Raw genomic sequence first — 17,610 nt, 5'->3', positions numbered from 1 at the left:
AATTTTCCAGAAAGATTCAAAAAAAAGAGCTTTGTAAGTAGCTCTGCCAGCTTTTTCCCGAGGGCATTCACTGAACAGCTATACCTATTCAGACTACTGAGGATGGCAGTCAGAATCCTTATTATCAGAGCTGATGCTTTACATACCATGGCTCACTGAAAACGGAGTATGAAGGAGGTCACTTAGGATGAAAACACTGGAAAGTGTTTTTACTGTAGAATGGGAAAAGTTTAACGAATAACAAGTGTAATAGTTTAACACAATATTACAAAGTCATCTTGCAGACTGGAATTGCACTTTGAAGTTAGGATATTTCCAGTGTAAAATCCATAACTTAAACATCTTGTGATTTAATGGAGAAATGCATAAAGTGTATATTCTCTTCCATTCAGTTTTGTCATCTAAGCAAATTGAGTATAATTACTCCATGTATATTTTTATTATAAAACATAATAATCCTTTTTGTCTTTTCTTTTTTTTTTTTTTTAATATTCTAGTTGCAGCCAGGAAATTGCAGTTTGTTGTCAGTTTTCTCCTTGGTCCGGCCTCATATTGATATTAGTTTCCATGGAATCCTCTCACATATCAATACAGTCTTTGTACTGAGGACTAAGGTAACTAGAGAATATTTTCCTGGCTTTTCTTTCAGTAAGTATGCTTTGAAGAGATAAGAAGAAGTGCCAAAAACTCAGAAGTCTTCAGAGAAAATTCTCTCTGCTCAGACCCTTTTTAGTCTTGAGCCAAGAGAAAGTCACAGGTATGAATATGTGTGTAGTTGTTACATAGAATGCTTTATAGGAATGGTGAATTAAATATACTTCATGTCTGATTCTTTCTTTGCAAGGGGCCAATCCATTATATGTCATTGTACCAAAGAAAACGTAGAAAGCTAATTACATTTACTTTTGCTTCATAATAATGCAAGAGACAAATATGAAATGTGTCCTTGCTTGGATCCCTACATTCACATGCAAGTTTTTTTCCTTTTCTCTAGAGAGGACAGGAGATGAGGCAGGTGATCTGAACAAATGAATCATGTAGAGTAGCACTTCCTACATCAAGGAGCCTGTTTATTTATAGAAAACTGTGCCTGAGAGAAACCAACAAGATTTCTTGGAGGTGTTCCCAGGCACAGATAGAACTTCATGGAATAGGCAGTGCTTTTGTCAAACTATTGCTAAGAAACAACACAGAAGAAAACAAGAAGTTATGAAAATAACATAAGAAAAATACCATGCTTTGTGTCTTTGAGGTAGCAAATCACAGTATTAAAGTATGGATAGTATATGGTGTTCCAATGAGAAATTAGATGAGTTTTAATGTAGGCTTAAAGTCTATTCCAAATGTTCTGACTGCCTTCATAGTGAATGCACTTACACACTTGGCCCAGTGCATAACACACTATTGCCCTTATACAATTGTGACTTTCATCACCAGGAGGGGCTGTTGGATGTGGAAAAGCTGGAGTGTGAAGATGAACTGACTGGCACAGAAATCAGCTGCTTACGCCTGAAAGGGCAAATGATCTACTTGCCTGAAGCCGACAGCATTCTCTTTCTTTGTTCACCAAGGTACTTTAAACTTAAAGAATTCTATAATACTGATCTTCAATTTACAATGGCTCATTTTAAGAATTCTTATGAGAGTAGTACTACAGAAATTAATTGGTTCAAGTATTGATTTAACTGGCTTTGATGTGTTTATACTAGAAGAGGGAGGAGCATTTCAAAATTAAAACTTGACTGATTATTAAATAACGCAATATAAATATTGGCCCAGTTTGTAAAAATGTTAATTCCTCTTGATTCCATTTTTTGCAAGTTTTATCCTGTGTTTCTTAGTCAGAGAGTGCTAAGAAATATTACGATTTTATTTCCTATGTGGATTCATATATTTTTGCAGTAGTTTTAATGTAATAGAGCAGTGACAAAGAAATGGTTGGAATGGGGGATTGAATGGAAGGATTCTTTAGCTAAGAGCATGTTAAACTATCACATTGGATTACACAGGAATGATACATTAATCTCCTCTGTAAAAGGGAGAGAGTGGATGACAACAAAGGGAAAAGGTTACCTTAACATAATCTCACTTTTATCTGTGTAGTGAAGGATGTACATTTGATATGTTCATGGAACTCATCAATGAGAATTCTGTTTTTAAATGCAAAAATCAAGAGCCATGGGTTGACATGAATGATCACAAATAAGGTATTCTGTAGAAAGAATATGTTGTACAGCTCATCACAGGTTCAAAACTGTAGTCTTTTTTTCTGTTATTCAGCAGCCTCTGATTTCATTTGAGTTTTAAATGCTCCCTTTGGCAAGTTTAATTGTACCCATATTGTTATATATTTCTCCACATTGCAGTGTGATGAACTTGGATGATTTAACCAGAAGAGGTTTATATCTGAGTGATATTCCATTGCATGATGCTACCCGTGATCTGGTTCTTTTGGGAGAGCAGTTCAGAGAGGAATATAAACTGACTCAAGAGCTTGAGATCCTCACTGACAGACTGCAGCACACACTGCGGGCGCTGGAAGATGAAAAGAAAAAGACAGACACGTAAGAACCAAATCCCAATTTTGAGCTGAAACACTCAGAGCAATATATTATTCATAGCTACCTTCTTCAAAAAATAACAGAAACTTGGAAGGAATATAAGACAGAATCACGGCTGGTAATTTTGGAGTCAAGAAAGAACATTTTATTTGTCAGATGTCACCCACAGTCTAGGCACAGGTGTTTTGATGGCTCCCTCTCTGATAAGGAAAGTTATAAGAACTGAACTGACAATTCTTCTTGATTTGTGAATTACCTAAAATAGTTTTGGAAATTTTCCTATATGCAGTCCTTGTAGCCAAGGTTAATTTGATGAATGCCCAAATACTGCTATTTGACAGAGTTCTGTAAACCAACTTTGTCTTTCTGGACTGCCATGCTCACAGGTGAGTAGAACAGAAAAATGTATCTTATAAACCTTGAATATCGTCTGTGTAAAGCTGAAGTTTTGCAATAGGCTAATGCTATGAATTTTGATTTTATAGTTACCTGTAGAAACAAATTTGGGGCTATCTAGATATAAGTACATAACAATAATACACTATATGCATTATATGTGCATGTATATATACAGTATATGCCCAAATCCATTTCTACAGATAGCTATAAAGTCAAATTCATACCATTAGTCTGTGGCATCTCAGCTCAATGATGACTGGCAGATAAACAAAAGCTTGCAGGAAAAATAGCCTGGCATTGATGATTGACTCTTGTTTATAAAACATAGTCCCCATCTTTGTATGAATTCCATTGACAGATACGTTCTTTTTCTGTAGTGAGTAGTGGAAATTATTTTAAAAATACTTGAAAGGGATGGAGAGAAGAATCAGAGATAAAAGAAGCCTAAAAAGTATTTTTTCTGCTCAGTCCTGTTGGCTTGCTTTATAAAGTCATTTTATCTTCAGGAATTCTAGCCTTCTTAGCAGCTGCTGGAACAGACAGTGTCAGTTACTATATCACTGCCCAAGGTATTCACTAATTATAGCTCATGCAGTAGTGAGCTTGCCAAAAATGCAACTAATGAGGGTTTGTACAGGAGGCTGTGTACAAAATGATGTTCAAGATTTGAGAAACGGTTGGAGATCTTCAGCTTGTCCACTTAGCTGTGTCGGGAAGGAAATAGACCTTAAGATGGCAGATAGAAAGTTGGAGAGAGTAGGGTGAAGCTCTGTACGTGTGATTTGGATTTTATTTGCATAATTTATTATATGAACAAGTGTTAATATGTCATATAGACTATTAATTAAAAAAGCATACTATAAATCCTAAAAACAGCATGCTCAACAGAAGAGGAAGCATTTAGAAATTGATTAATTGGTCAGAGGTGGAAAACTGTTTGATCTCTTCATGGTCTTTTTTGCAGTTTTTATGGTTCTGTGGGAAAAATCAGATTATATGAGCTGAGGAAATGGCAGAAATGAGTAAAAATGATCCAAGACACTATTAACAGATCATGTCAGAATAATTAGTAATGTATGTCTCATTTTGTTGGTAGTTTAGGTGTAGTAGTGTGTGTTTGAAATGTCATGGTTTTAGGTATGCTGATGTAGATCTGTTCCTGTTTCCCAAATAACATATTCTTCAAAAAACATATTTTATATTGCTCGTTGATGATGGGAGTATGATATAAACTCTATGGGATGTATGAAGTTAGTATTTGAAGGGTGCTGCTGTAAAGACCTTTCTCCACATTCTTTCTGTTTTGCTTGTGCCTTTCTTTTCTTACATGTTTAGATTACTGTACTCTGTTCTACCACCATCAGTGGCAAATGAGCTGAGACACAAGCGTCCTGTTCCAGCTAAGCGGTACGACAATGTGACCATTCTTTTCAGTGGCATTGTTGGATTCAATGCCTTTTGTAGTAAACATGCCTCTGGAGAGGGAGCCATGAAGATTGTCAATCTTTTAAATGATCTGTACACAAGATTTGATATTCTGACTGATTCACGAAGGAATCCATTTGTTTATAAGGTAAACATAAGATTTTTAGAAGTATGTAATTTGTTACTTTTCAATAATTTACTATTGTGTCAGTATTTTCCATCCTTTGGATTTTAGGCTTTTTAAAAAAATATTTATTTTCTCACTCATTGAGCTGTATTACCTGATATTAGGTAGCTAAAGAAGATTATGTGTGAAGGAACATAGGCTTAATTCTCAGTAGGATTTCTGCAATCAGCCAGGCGGATATATAAATCTACTTCCACATTTAGTGAAAGTGAACTTATAGAAGCCGTTTGTGGTTCTTCTGACACTGTGCTTTTAGTTTCTCAGCCATATACCTTGGTCTTCTAATTCTAAATTATAACTTATTATTCAGTTATTCAATGTGAATTCCACTCCTTCATTAGGAATGAGGTGTAGTCGCAAGTGTGGTTAGTAGCAGGTAGGTATATATATGTATTTTTATATATATATATACATCTCCCATATATGTGTACATATGTATGCTTGTGTGTTTATATTTATAAAGTTCATTCCTACCTTTTACTAGAAATTGATTTTGTGTCCTCTAACATGTGAATCAAGGGTATGTCAAAACATAGAGCTCAGTTTCATTCAGAAGACACCAGAAGAGAGACTCAGGTTTACACAGTCACAGTGTCATTGTAATTTGTTACGTTATGAGTTTACAATAAATTCTCTTCAATAACGAGCAGAGATGACAGGAATTAGGGTGATTTGAATGAAAGGGAAGGGAAACTATTTGAAAGGGCAAACAATCTTGAAGGAAGCACTTACATCCATTCTAGTACTCTAAGGGCCATGATAATAAATTAATTGAAGAATATCTGTCTTGATAGGTGGAAACAGTTGGGGACAAGTATATGACAGTGAGTGGTTTACCAGAGCCTTGCATGCATCATGCACGATCTATCTGTCACCTGGCTTTGGATATGATGGAAATAGCAGGCCAAGTTCAAGTAGATGGTGAGCCTGTACAGGTTAGTAAACGTGTGGGCTTGAATGAAAAACCCATTCTTTGGTAAGATGATAATGCTTTGAAATATGATAATGCTCTAGTCCCAGTCCATGCAAGCTTTGTTTTTGTTAGATTTTGAGACTGATATATGCAAATAATATGAAAAGGCACACGTAGATGTGACACGTGCAGTTCCCAGGTCTAAAAATGTAGTAATTGTGATTTACTTTTTAAAGGACTGAGTTGGGTCCGCATCATTTATGTCTGTTTTCTGATCATTTCAGTCTAATCAAAAAATTCCTGTTGTGCATCCAGTACAATCTGTTGACTCTTCTGCAATTCAGTGAACAGAACAGTAATATTCCCTAACTGATATTTTTGGTCATGCCTCACATCTTCGTGTCAGCATGAAAAAATATTGCATTAAAAAGAGAAGTACGGTTCCACAGACTGTTACAGCAATGATTACTGACACCAGTGTATATTAGTGGAAGTTCAGCCGTTGTGGGACTTTATGAAGATGTTGTGGCATTGATACAGAACCGGGCAGGCTACATTGACCTGTCCTCATGAGAGGGCTGTGAGAGCAAAATGGTTAATGAGCGTGATGCGTATTTCTATTTACATTAATGTTATTGTTCTGACATCTAGCTTAGAGCTGTGTACTTCACTCTGTCACTGGGCAAAGCAGTGAGAGAGTTTGATTTGGGGCTTTACAGTAACTGTAATATGCTATAAGAATGAGCTTATCCAAACCCTTGTCCCATCTCATGAGCTTTTAAGCACAACATACCATATTTCCTCTGAGAAACATCTTTTTTTCTTGACCTATGCCATCCATTTCTGCAGCTTCTAAGCACTCAATAAACACAGACCTGCAGAGTATGCCTCTCTTCCTGCCTTTTTTTTTAATTTCACTGTACATAATAACAGGATGGTGCATGCTGGAAAAATATGGAGTTTGATTTTTCATGTGGAAGGCAGAGGCATGACACTGTGCTAAAGTAAAAAAAAAAAAAAAGTGACAAAAATCCACAAAATGCAAGGCTTTGAAGAAGTAGGAGTGACATATGAGAAAAATAAACTAGTAGAAATAAATGGCATATTACCTGCATTTAGTCAGAAGCATCAGATTAATTACATTAATTTTGAATATTCAAACTTTATTTTTTCTCTCTAAAGATAACAATAGGAATCCATACTGGTGAGGTAGTCACAGGTGTCATAGGTCAAAGGATGCCACGGTACTGTCTCTTTGGAAATACTGTCAATCTAACAAGCAGAACAGAAACTACTGGAGAAAAGGGAAAGATCAATGTCTCCGAATATACTTACAGGTGAGTGATGTATTACTTTTATGGGTACTGACCTCTTAAAAGAAATCACTTTGTCAACATAACATCAAAGTGTTTTGGGAGTTGAAAGTGACAGGACTCTGCAACCATTATTTAAGTATGTGAGTTCTCATGCAGTCTTTATGGCAGACTGCATTATGATACACAGTTATCAGTATGCAAATATGATCTAGAGATAGATTTCAATCTTTTGATATTTTGCTCACATATCTGTAGTATGTTTAATATTTTAGATACTGTGTGGTGTGCATGCATATATTTAGTGCGTATATTTACATGTTTTCTCTTTCAATTTCAGGTGTCTTATGACACCAGAAAATTCAGATCCTCAGTTCCACCTGGAGTACAGGGGTCCAGTTTCTATGAAGGGCAAAAAAGAACCAATGCAGGTTTGGTTTTTGTCCAGAAAGAGTACAGAGACAGAGGTATGAGTAACTAGAATGTAATTATTTTTTTCAAACAAGGCATAAACATTGCAAATTTAATCTAAACCACTGAAATCCATTTGCATTTGCAAAACTAAATATTCCCTAAAAAAAATATGAAGAGTTTTGTACAACACTATTTACTATCTTGACAGCACTTGAAAGTCCTTGATTATTTGTCTTTGCAGTTTGTGCAGTTCCTGAAAGAGTACTTTTGATTTCAAAAAGTCCTTGAGGGAATGCCAAGTGTTTCAATATTTATATCTCCCTCTTACAGATTTCTCCACTGTACTAGATTTTGCAATATCATGTCCATTTCTGTTTAGCTGGCATGTCTGGTTATCAGCACTTCAAAATTCACCATTTGTTTTCTTGCAGTAAGTGAATAAATGTGCCTTCAAATATTTAGGCAACAGTCCAGCAACTACTTGCAAGCAGGTTCACAGCTGATGAGTATGGTGATCTGTTAACCCTGGTGGGTTGTTCAGAGACTGTTGCATGGTAGAGGTCTTGCTTTAGAAACATACAGGGTGAAAACTATTTCTTTTAATGACATGTGAGCCTAAGTCCTCCTCTGAAAATGATGTAGGGTAAAGCTCTTCAAGCACTGAGTGGTCTTTTAGCTTATGCCTCAATTTCAGAATTCCAGGCATGTATTATCCAAAATCTCGGTAAAAGCCAACTAAATTTAGACTCCTAAGTGTGCTACAAACTTATGAGTTACAGTATGCCAGCTGCTTTGCCATAGCTGAGCAAGTGCATACATTCCACCCATTGTCAACACGGAGGAAAAAAATGGGTAAAAGTAATTTACATAGCTTGAATTTTGCCCTAAAGTAATACAAAAAGAATGAGTTTTAAACTAATGTATTTAATCTTAAAAATGCAGTTGAAGAAAATAATGAAAGTCATGAATTATCTTGGCTGAAATAATTCTTGTAAGTCACAGGAAATTATTGATATGTCTGAATACTCATGTATTTCTGAAAATGAAATTTAGGTTGTTAAACTGTTAAGGCTCTTTAGGAGATCTAATCCAGATTTATTACCACTGGTACTCAAGTATATGAATAATGAATTTTTAGAGGTAACTCCCAATATTAACCCCTGGTATTAAACTTCAGGGGAGAACCTGTACTTTAACTCTGCATTTAAACTCTGTATTTTAGTATGTATTATTTAATTATATTCTGAGTGCCACTTTTGAGAATACTTTTCTATTCTTATTCTGTAACAAGATTAACTATAATTTCACATGGCTATCACTATTTCAAATCTATAGTTGTATTTAAAATATACTTTAATTAAACACCTGTCACTTCTTTTTTTCTGCATTATAAATGTCCTATCATTTGTAGCAGGGCACATTGTAATTTTAAATGTAAATTTCAGGGAGGTACTGAGTCAGGTGGATATTTTCCTTGTTTTCAGCCTCACACCTGTTTAATATGAATATCAGGTTCAGATAGTTTAGGATTTTAAATGTTGCAATTTCTTTTCAGAGATCTTGTATGACATTTAGTTCTGTTAATCCTCACAACAGTCCTGAGAGATACTTGTTAACACTATTAACCTAGTAATTGAGCTTTATAGAGGGAGACATGGGGGCAGGAATAAACCTGACAGAAACATACTGTGAGCCTGATTTTCAGGAGCACTTAAGACTCACAGTTTAAGTACATTCAAAAAGTCTTTCTAATTTTGATAGTTTTTGTTAATTCTGAAATTAAGATATAGATGTAATTCTTACAGTCAGAAGGACTTCTCCCATCATAGGTATCTCTTCTAAATTGTACTAAGTTTCAGAGAATAAGAGATTAGAAAGATACCTTGATGTGGTGATGTGAACTGATAATCATTTTGTCAGAGGTGATTTTGTAATCCAAAAGCAGAAATTAGATAACCAACTTTTTATGTTTGATTACTTCAAAGTAATCACATTGCTTTATGCAAGGATGTAGTATTGGTTTTCTTTTCAGAAATTTTTCAGAATGCAAATGTATCATTGTGTGCGGTGCCACCAATTTCAGGGGGACTGTTCATAATAATAAATACTACTTCCTGAAAGTAGTTTACCATATAGTTTCTGTACAGAAAGGTCCAGAATATTACAAGAAGTGGCTTGTAGAAGTAAACATGAAAATAGTTCTTGAATCATCCAGAAGATATTTTTGATGATTAGGCTTTTACTTTGAAGTTTTCTACCTCCAATATCTTTAATCTAGGATAGATGCACATTAGTAATATATTTTCCTTTTCATTATATCCATTAGAGAGTTATTAGCCCAGCATTTGCAAATCTGTCAGCATAATATTTTACCCTGAAAGCCACTAGTAAATATATGGTAAGGAAAGAGGACAAAATACTTACAGCTGCTGTAGAGATGTGAAAGCAATTCTTAAAATATGCTCTTGCTCTGCTAGGCCTGTAGAAAATGATAGAGTTGAAACAGTTCAGCATGCCTCAAACTTGGTTCCTAAGTTGACAGCTCTAATATCAGCTACCATGAGCAGCAGTTACTTCTGAGGAAGACCTAATTTACAAGGAAAAGTGTTGGTTTGGAGTGCTGCTTCTTTACTTTTTTCCCCTTTAAGATATCTCTTCCATGATACCAATACAGCAAAAAATAGAATTGCATCAAAAATACACATAGAACAAAAGCAACAGTGACCAATTACTCATTTTGCATCTACTTGTTTGCATGTTTTAAGATTAATTATTACCATCTTTATTATTTTAACAGTGGTTCAGCTGAAGCTTCTCTCTTGAGAAGCAGATTTGTTGCAAAAAATAAATCTTGCAGAGAGCCTCAGATGTCTGACTGCAATTTTCCTCCCTCCCCACTTTGAAATATCTTTCTCTTCTGCCCTGTTCCCACATTACTGATGGGAACAAATTAAAGTATCTCATAGCTGGTAGTTCATCAGGGAATGTAAGAATTGTTACATTCCTACATACCATACATATAAAAGAAATACATGCCCTACCTATGCTTTGTTTTATTTCTTTTTATTTACTGATATTGGTTGCAAGTTGTAAAATGTATTTTGTCACTGCATTAACCCACCATGTTGTTGCTTCAAAGAAAATCCCTTACTTCTTGAATTCTACTTGCATGCACTCAAGGAAACAAAGCAAGACGCTTTCTGAACTGAGGGAAGAGGAAGAGGACGCTGGATAGGGTGCAATACTGTCTCCAAATAGGGTGCCTGGCAGTAAGGTTGAGTTATGGATGTTATTTCACATTATATCCCATTGCTACATGCAGTGCCATTGTCTTTCACCCTCCTTCTGAAATCATACTCACCGTTTTTCTCCAGGCTTGCTTGCTAATTTTTTGTCCTCATTGTTTGGTATTGTTATATCTCTGCTATGAGCATGTATTTCAAGCGTTCCTTTTCTTGATATGCATTTTTGCACGTCAGTCATTCCTACCCCTGGATAATATTGAATGAATCTGTGTAAAATGCACGCCACAACTAACCACTTCAATCTGATGCTTCACATCTTCATCTTCATCTCTGAAGTACAGTGGTTATGTGAATTGATGACATTGCTGGAAAGATAGGTGTTTCAGTTGATGGGCAGAACAATGAACCTAAAGAACTATTTTTAAAAACAATACCTAAAGCAGCATTATGAAAATTATTGTATAAATATTGTTATCGGATTTAGTTCTGCTATTACCATGCTTCCCATTCATTTTGTGAATAACATTTGATGCACTGTAAATTCCTGGTTAGAAAAAGGTTTCTCTTTGGATAGTATGCTGCATTTTCCCTTTGTAGATGCTTTGTAAACATCTTCTGTATTGAAAGGGGGCAGTTGTTTTTCTGATGCTGCCATTTGAAGCATGTGCCAATATACTTCTACTGAAATGCTGTTCACTTGCAATGTATTTCTCATTGATTTGTATTCAGTAAATTAAATTGTCATATTAATTATAGATTGCTGGACAATTTTAGACCACTTGTAGTGCATTGATTCTTGTCTCATGGAGCCCCTGGAATTGAAGGCATGCTCTCGGGACATGGTTGCCATAGTTGCCTTTTGATTTGGTCTCTCAGATTTTCAGAAATGATCTTACTTTATTTCTTGGGAGGACCTGGTAATATTCTAGGCATCATGGCATAATTAAGGGATGTAAAGCTTGGAAAGGGTCATAGTGTCTTTTATCAGCTGATGCAGTTAGTAAAAGTGGACAACGTATCGGATGCATAGATCTTCCATAACTTCAGTATACAGTGCATTTTTATGTGAATAATATCTGTTCTTATCAGACTGATAATTTCTGAATATTTGCATTATAAAATAGGATAGTGCAATTACTTTGTGTACAAAAATTGTCTATATCTAGTATACCTTATTAGCACAGAATATATATGTATAAATGTTTCATGTTAATGTGCAAAAGAAATTGCAATAAATTATTTTTTCCACTGACCTATAGAAATCTTGTGATTTTCTTTTGGTAGAAAATGGTATTGTTTGATGCAAAACAAGTATTTTCTCCATAGAATAATTTGCAGTCCAAATTTAAATAAATCATTGAGTCATTGTTCCAATATTTGCAAATGTCCAAAAGTCTCACACATTCAGGTTAATGAATCACATCTGCAGATTAAAGTAATGTTCAAAATGGATTAATGCTTCAGAAATAGTAGACAAGGTTGCAAAAATGCATACCTTCCTTTGAAACTCTTGGACAATATTTAACAATCAAAAATTATTAGCCATCCACTTTGAGCAGGATGTAAATTACCAACCAAAGCTTTAGGAATGGGAAATGAAGAAAGGAAGCCATGCACTTTGTTCTCCATCATCTCATGTTGGACAGCAGTACATCCCAGGACACCATCAGAGGTTGCCCTCACTCGAGTAGATACACAGCAGCAATTTGGACTTGAAGTTGATCAAGCTTACCAAAACTTTAATGGTGACTCCTTAAGACACAGGATTTCTGGCAGCTGTGGTTGTGTATTGATGTAATTCATGCAAATGGCTCTGAAGAAACTGAGGTTCTGTATCACACTTCAAGCTGATGGAAGATGGAGTGCCGGAAGACTTAAATAATGCTCTGGTTTTATATTCTACCTTCTTAATAACTTCAAAATATTAAAGCTCCTTTTAAGCTACTGTGTAACATAACCAGTTTCTTAAAGCACTAGAATGATAACTCATGTATTGTGTTCATATAAGAACTTTTTATCTCAGTACGATTTAGGCAGGCACTTAACCACTTCTATTACTGAAGCTGATCTTCACTTGAATGCCGCATTCAGCTACTAAAATTATACTTTGGTTAAATATTGTTCTCAGATAACAGTTAAACACTTCTGCAGGTATTTAGTTCTTTTATATGTGCTCTGTGGCCTCTTTTATTGCACTGCAGTGATTTGCTTTTTCAATAGAAGCTCTCTAGCTGAAACATGAGCCAGAGTAATTACCAAAGTCTGTTTCAAAGGTCTTTACAAATGCACATATTTTATTTTAGTATTTTTTGTAAAAAAACAGACAAACAAACAAACAAAAAACCCCAAAAAACCAAAAAACTTGAAGCAAGGAGAAGGGGAAAGCAGCCATGAAATTGCAAAGTATGAAATGCTAGGCTGTTTGTAATCTTCTGGATCATATGCTTTCCTTTGAATTTGGATAGGCAGGAGAAACTGGGTTTCAATGGTGTTTGTTCTCTGGCCATGCAGGGGACTCTGGGACTCTAGTGCTAATTTAAAGTTGGCACTGCAGTTGGCTTCTACAATGCTGATTTGGTGCTTGGTAGGAACAATCTCTGGAAACATAACTTCATGTTTGATTTTTTTTTTTAACAGAACAATAAAGAATGGATGAAATGCTCATATGGATATCTACTTACAGAATTATCACAAAAATGTCTTCACTGAAAGGGTATTCAGGCTTAGGAACAGACTGCCCAGGGAAGTGGTGGAATCAGCATCCCTGGAAGTGTTCAAAAGACATGTAGATGTGGCATTTGGGAATATGGTTTAGCAATGAACACAGCAGTGCTAAGTTAATGGTTGGACTCAATGGTCTTAGAGGTCTTTTCCAACCTCAATGATTCTATGTAAAGGACATCCTTCAGGAAGGACAGATGAAGACAAAGCCAATAAGGTTATGTGAGATTTTTTCTATGACCTGGTTACGGTGTATAATGTAGCTGTTAGTACAAATCATAGGTGACTAGTTCCAAGCTCACATTTGAAAGACAATCATATGCACAAGAAGGAAGTAGGATATGCTAGCATTTGATATGAATAAAAACTGGGTGGAGCTGTATGCCCCAGAACCTTTTCTTTGAGTAAAACTCTGGTAAAATCCAAAGCTAATAAACATCTGAGTGTGCTGCAGTCAAGCTGTGCACTGTAATGTACACTCTTGTACTCTGAAATTCTGATAGCCTTGTCAATAACATCTGTCTCCATGGAGGCAGGGCAAGGCCTGAGGCATCGGTATCCTAAAATGTGTTTTTCATTCACCATGTAGACAGGTCAACACTTACATATATTGTCACGAACTGTAAAATGTTATCCAGTGCATTTCCAGAGCCATCATATATTAAAAGGGAGAGAAAAAAATTCGGTCATCATGTTCTATCAGTATGAAAACTTGAAGAGAATTTGGCATTCATGTTCTCCAGACAGTCATCAGACAGTCAGCATAGTGGTACAGATGGGAATTTATGGGCAATTGGAAATTAATTCTGTCAGTCATGGTGTTGGCTTATTGTCTCCAAGTAAAGGGAAGTTACTGGGCTTACAGTCCTGTTTTATTTTAACAAGATTTTACTTTTTGTTATAACAAGATCCTTTCTTTCCTGGGGGAGAGAGTTTGAAACTGTTGGCATTTCATACATCTACCTGAACATGAGGGGGGAGCAAGTAATAACACAGTAAAAAGAGCTGTGTTAATGTAACTGTAAAAAAAAAAAAAAGGAAGAGGTTTCATTACCCAATCTATAGCTGCACATACTAGGCACTATTTTTTTATTACTGTTCTTTAGACGTCTGGCTGACAGTTGTGGAAAAACTGCAACAATACCTGCTGTCTCCACTGATTCATTTTTTATTATTAGCAGGAAAAGGCTAATGTTCTTTTTTATCGTAATCAACGGGTCTTTTTGCCAATGCAGTTGTTTTGGAGATAATGACTACTATGGAATGTAAGAACAATTTTGTGATTAGTGTTCTGGGGTGAAGTTGTGTGATCTCCTTTATAAAGGTTTTGTTCCAGACTGTTCCCCATATCCAGCAATCAGATGGGCATTGACTTTACTACTGGGTTTTTTTTTTCAGAGATGATTATGCACCTAGTACAGATTCAGTGCTACAGAACAACTCTACTTTCAAGAGAAGCAATTCTGCGTTATGGGGATCTATCTGTTCATATGTTAGACATATCTGTCAGGAAACCTGTATGGGGTTTTATATTGCAGGTTCTCAAGGTCATTCTAGTCTTTCAGAATTGATTTTACATTTTGGTAAGTGTGGTGTCTTGTCTAGTCCTCAATCAACTGACTTGTGTTTAAAATGATAGAACTTAGCTGAGTGCAGGCAAAAGGCTGAAAGTGTTCTTAGTTGGTGTTGAACGTAATCCTGAACTGGAGACCAATTAAGCCAATAGTCCTTGAGCCTTTGTTTAAAAATAAAAACAAACAAACAAAGACCGAGAAAAACTACATAGCCATAGTTTTCAGATAAGAAATAAAAGTCTGAGTTCAGTAATGCTACCTTCAGCCCCTATGTCAATATGAGCATAGTGCTGTAATGAACTGTGTGAAAAAGAAACCATCTTCATAAATCACACTGAAGTATGCCGTGTAGTAAGTGTGAAGAAATGCACATCTATTTCTCGCAAGTCCTACACACTCTTTTTAAGATTCCTGGAAAGAAAAGACAGCCAATTATGTCCTGTTATTTTCAGATATTTTGTGCAAGTCAACTTAATTAATGTTAGTTTTACCTATTCAGTCTTCAAATACAATCTGATTTGCAAAAAAACCTGTATAATGAGGTTGAAGAGTAAGTATCCTTTTTCCACAGAGGGCATAGTGAATCATTCAGAGCTTCAACTGCCTGTACAAGAAATCAAAGCCTTGCTTTCTGTCACATTGTAGGTGTGTTTGTGGGAAATTTTATAATGATGTAGAGGATAAGAAACTTGCCCACAAAACTTACCACTGCCCTTCTTTCCCACATCATCCTACCCTTCAGGTTTTATAAATGCATGTATACACACACACACACATGTGCAGATGCATACATATATCTCACATTTAACTTCTGGGTAGGCCACTTTTCTTTCCTTGCTGCTTGGACCTGTGTCCAGGAGAAAAGAGGATACTCATGAGGCCTATACAAAATGTGCAGTAATACTGTAGTAATATTGATGAAAGCACTGTGTGGGGTCTGGGTAGTTACTTCTAGTCCTTGTCCCTAGAGTCCCTCTTTCTGTTTAATGTGGAACATATGAGCAATCTTGGGAGAGCAGTTATTGGCAGGGAAGGGTACAGATAGGGACAGCAGGGAAGCACTTGAGTTCCAACTAAAATGATCCAAAAGTGTCTCAGATTGCAAGCAAGCATTGTTTTCTCATCTCCAACTCATACTGTGTGAGTTTAAGGTTTGGTATACATACAGTGTTAAACTGGAGATGTCAGTATTTTCTCAAGCTATAATGAAATTTTTCATCATGGAGATGTCAAGAAAAATTCAACCTTTAGTTATGAAATACCTGTCTTAGAATAGGTTTTTTGCTTATTCATTATTGTTCATGATTAATTTTTCTGTTGTGATATCTGTAGGTAAATGTTGACTTGTATTTTCAATTGGAAAACACAGCACTACAGCTGGAGACAATCTCTTTTGTCTCTTGCATTCCCAGGTATGTTGCATTTCGACTACTAGCCCTTCACTGGCACAGCTGCCAGTCCAGTTTTTGTGTTTCTTCTTGTCTAGTGGAAGAGGCTAGCCTGTTTTGTGTCAGATGATGTCATGTTTTCTAATTAAATGCTGTGTGTTGCTGTGTGCTAATATTTTTCCCCCTGTTGCTACAGTAATACCAGGCAATCTATATAGAATGTTGCAACAGGAAACAAAAAGGTGTTGAGGAATACATTCAGTGCAGGTAGCTCCGCGTGCAGCTGCAGTGAGAGCTGCAGGTTGAACCCTGGGTTGCAAGAGCCCCAGGCAAGAGGCTGTGACCTGGTGCCAACCCTTTGCACAACAAAGGGCACCAGAACCTGAAACCCAGCCAGATGACCAAACACCCAGAGACACGGCAGAAGCCAATGACCCCCAGACTTTGGTGTGTTCAGACTGAGGGTATAAAAGCCCAGGCGTTCCTTTGTTTGGGGTCCCTCCTCAGAGGCATCAGCTCACACTGTTATTTTATTTAGTTATGGCAGCAAGATTAAATTATTTGAAGGATCTGAACATCTGAGGCTCTGCTATGGGAAACCTGTGACCGAGCCGGTAGGAAACAGGGTCTGACTGGGTAAGTGTGGTGTGTGAAGCTGTGAAGGGGCCTCAGTCCCAACTCAGGTATGGCCAGAGTGGCTGCTGGACAGTTGGACAGGGAAGTTTCCTTAACAAAGGGTTAGACTATTGTGTCAGGCTTTGAAAGCTCTGCAAGGCTGACAGGATAAAGCCATAATGGTTGCTTGGTGTATAATCCTGCCTGTAGCTCTCAGACCTAAGTTTGAGTGCCATCCTGAGGAAAAGGCAGTGAAATTGTCAGAGGTGCTCTGTTAGAGCATTTCAGTGCAAGAGTTTGGACTTTCCTTGTTTGTGTCCTCCATTGTGACAGCAAAAACTTACTTCTCTGCCTTCCATAATTAATAGGAATACTTTTCTCCATATAACAAAACAGTGCCCTGCAAAAAGAAAAAACCCAAAACCTTCATGTCCCACTGCAATACCACCTGGGTTAAATACTCTACATTCAAAAAAAACCGGATTTCAATCACTTTGTAAAATCATAACAGGATGGAGGAACACTCTTTAGAAAAGGAAATCCTGCCTTTTCTTAGTTTAAATGTAAAGGGAGGCAATGGGATGGGTTGCTGAATTTGTATTAGTCTTGCAAAAGGTATGAGGCTTGTGGTCCTAAGGCTGGGACTGCGGCTGCTCTGGACCTGTGGTGGCTTTGCTGGATGCACTTCAGCCTGGCCCCACTGAAGCTCCACAGCATTGTCAGAAACATACTGATAAGACATTTGCTTAACTAGATTTGGCTTCTCTTTTGTTGTTTATTAGTTTTTAGCAGGAAGAGTACTTTTTCTTGAGCAGCAACTCAAAACTGGTTAAAGTATCCCAGGCTATAAAAAAA

The 17,610-nt window shown here is 36.5% G+C and overlaps 1 protein-coding gene across 2 annotated transcripts in view; it reads left to right on the top strand.

Moving 5' to 3' along the window:
* Window positions 1–11,709, top strand: part of GUCY1B1 (guanylate cyclase 1 soluble subunit beta 1) — a 43,008-nt gene extending 31,299 nt beyond the window's left edge. For both annotated transcript variants that reach the window (XM_039381528.1, XM_027739563.2), the window contains exons 7-14: window positions 498–614; window positions 1,438–1,571; window positions 2,367–2,564; window positions 4,296–4,533; window positions 5,367–5,507; window positions 6,668–6,822; window positions 7,139–7,265; window positions 10,393–11,709. In XM_039381528.1, the coding sequence (XP_039237462.1) occupies window positions 498–614; window positions 1,438–1,571; window positions 2,367–2,564; window positions 4,296–4,533; window positions 5,367–5,507; window positions 6,668–6,822; window positions 7,139–7,265; window positions 10,393–10,416 (1,134 nt within the window). In that variant the 3' untranslated portion in view covers window positions 10,417–11,709. The remainder of the gene's footprint in view (window positions 1–497; window positions 615–1,437; window positions 1,572–2,366; window positions 2,565–4,295; window positions 4,534–5,366; window positions 5,508–6,667; window positions 6,823–7,138; window positions 7,266–10,392) is intronic.
* Window positions 11,710–17,610: the final 5,901 nt, after the last annotated feature.

Source organism: Pipra filicauda, unplaced genomic scaffold (assembly GCF_003945595.2).
Source record: "Pipra filicauda isolate LSUMZ 115617 unplaced genomic scaffold, ASM394559v2 scaffold22_size4397567_pilon, whole genome shotgun sequence".
NCBI classification, from domain to species: domain Eukaryota; kingdom Metazoa; phylum Chordata; class Aves; order Passeriformes; family Pipridae; genus Pipra; species Pipra filicauda.
Note: the sequence above shows the minus strand (reverse complement) of the source record. Positions and strands in the feature narration are given on the sequence as shown.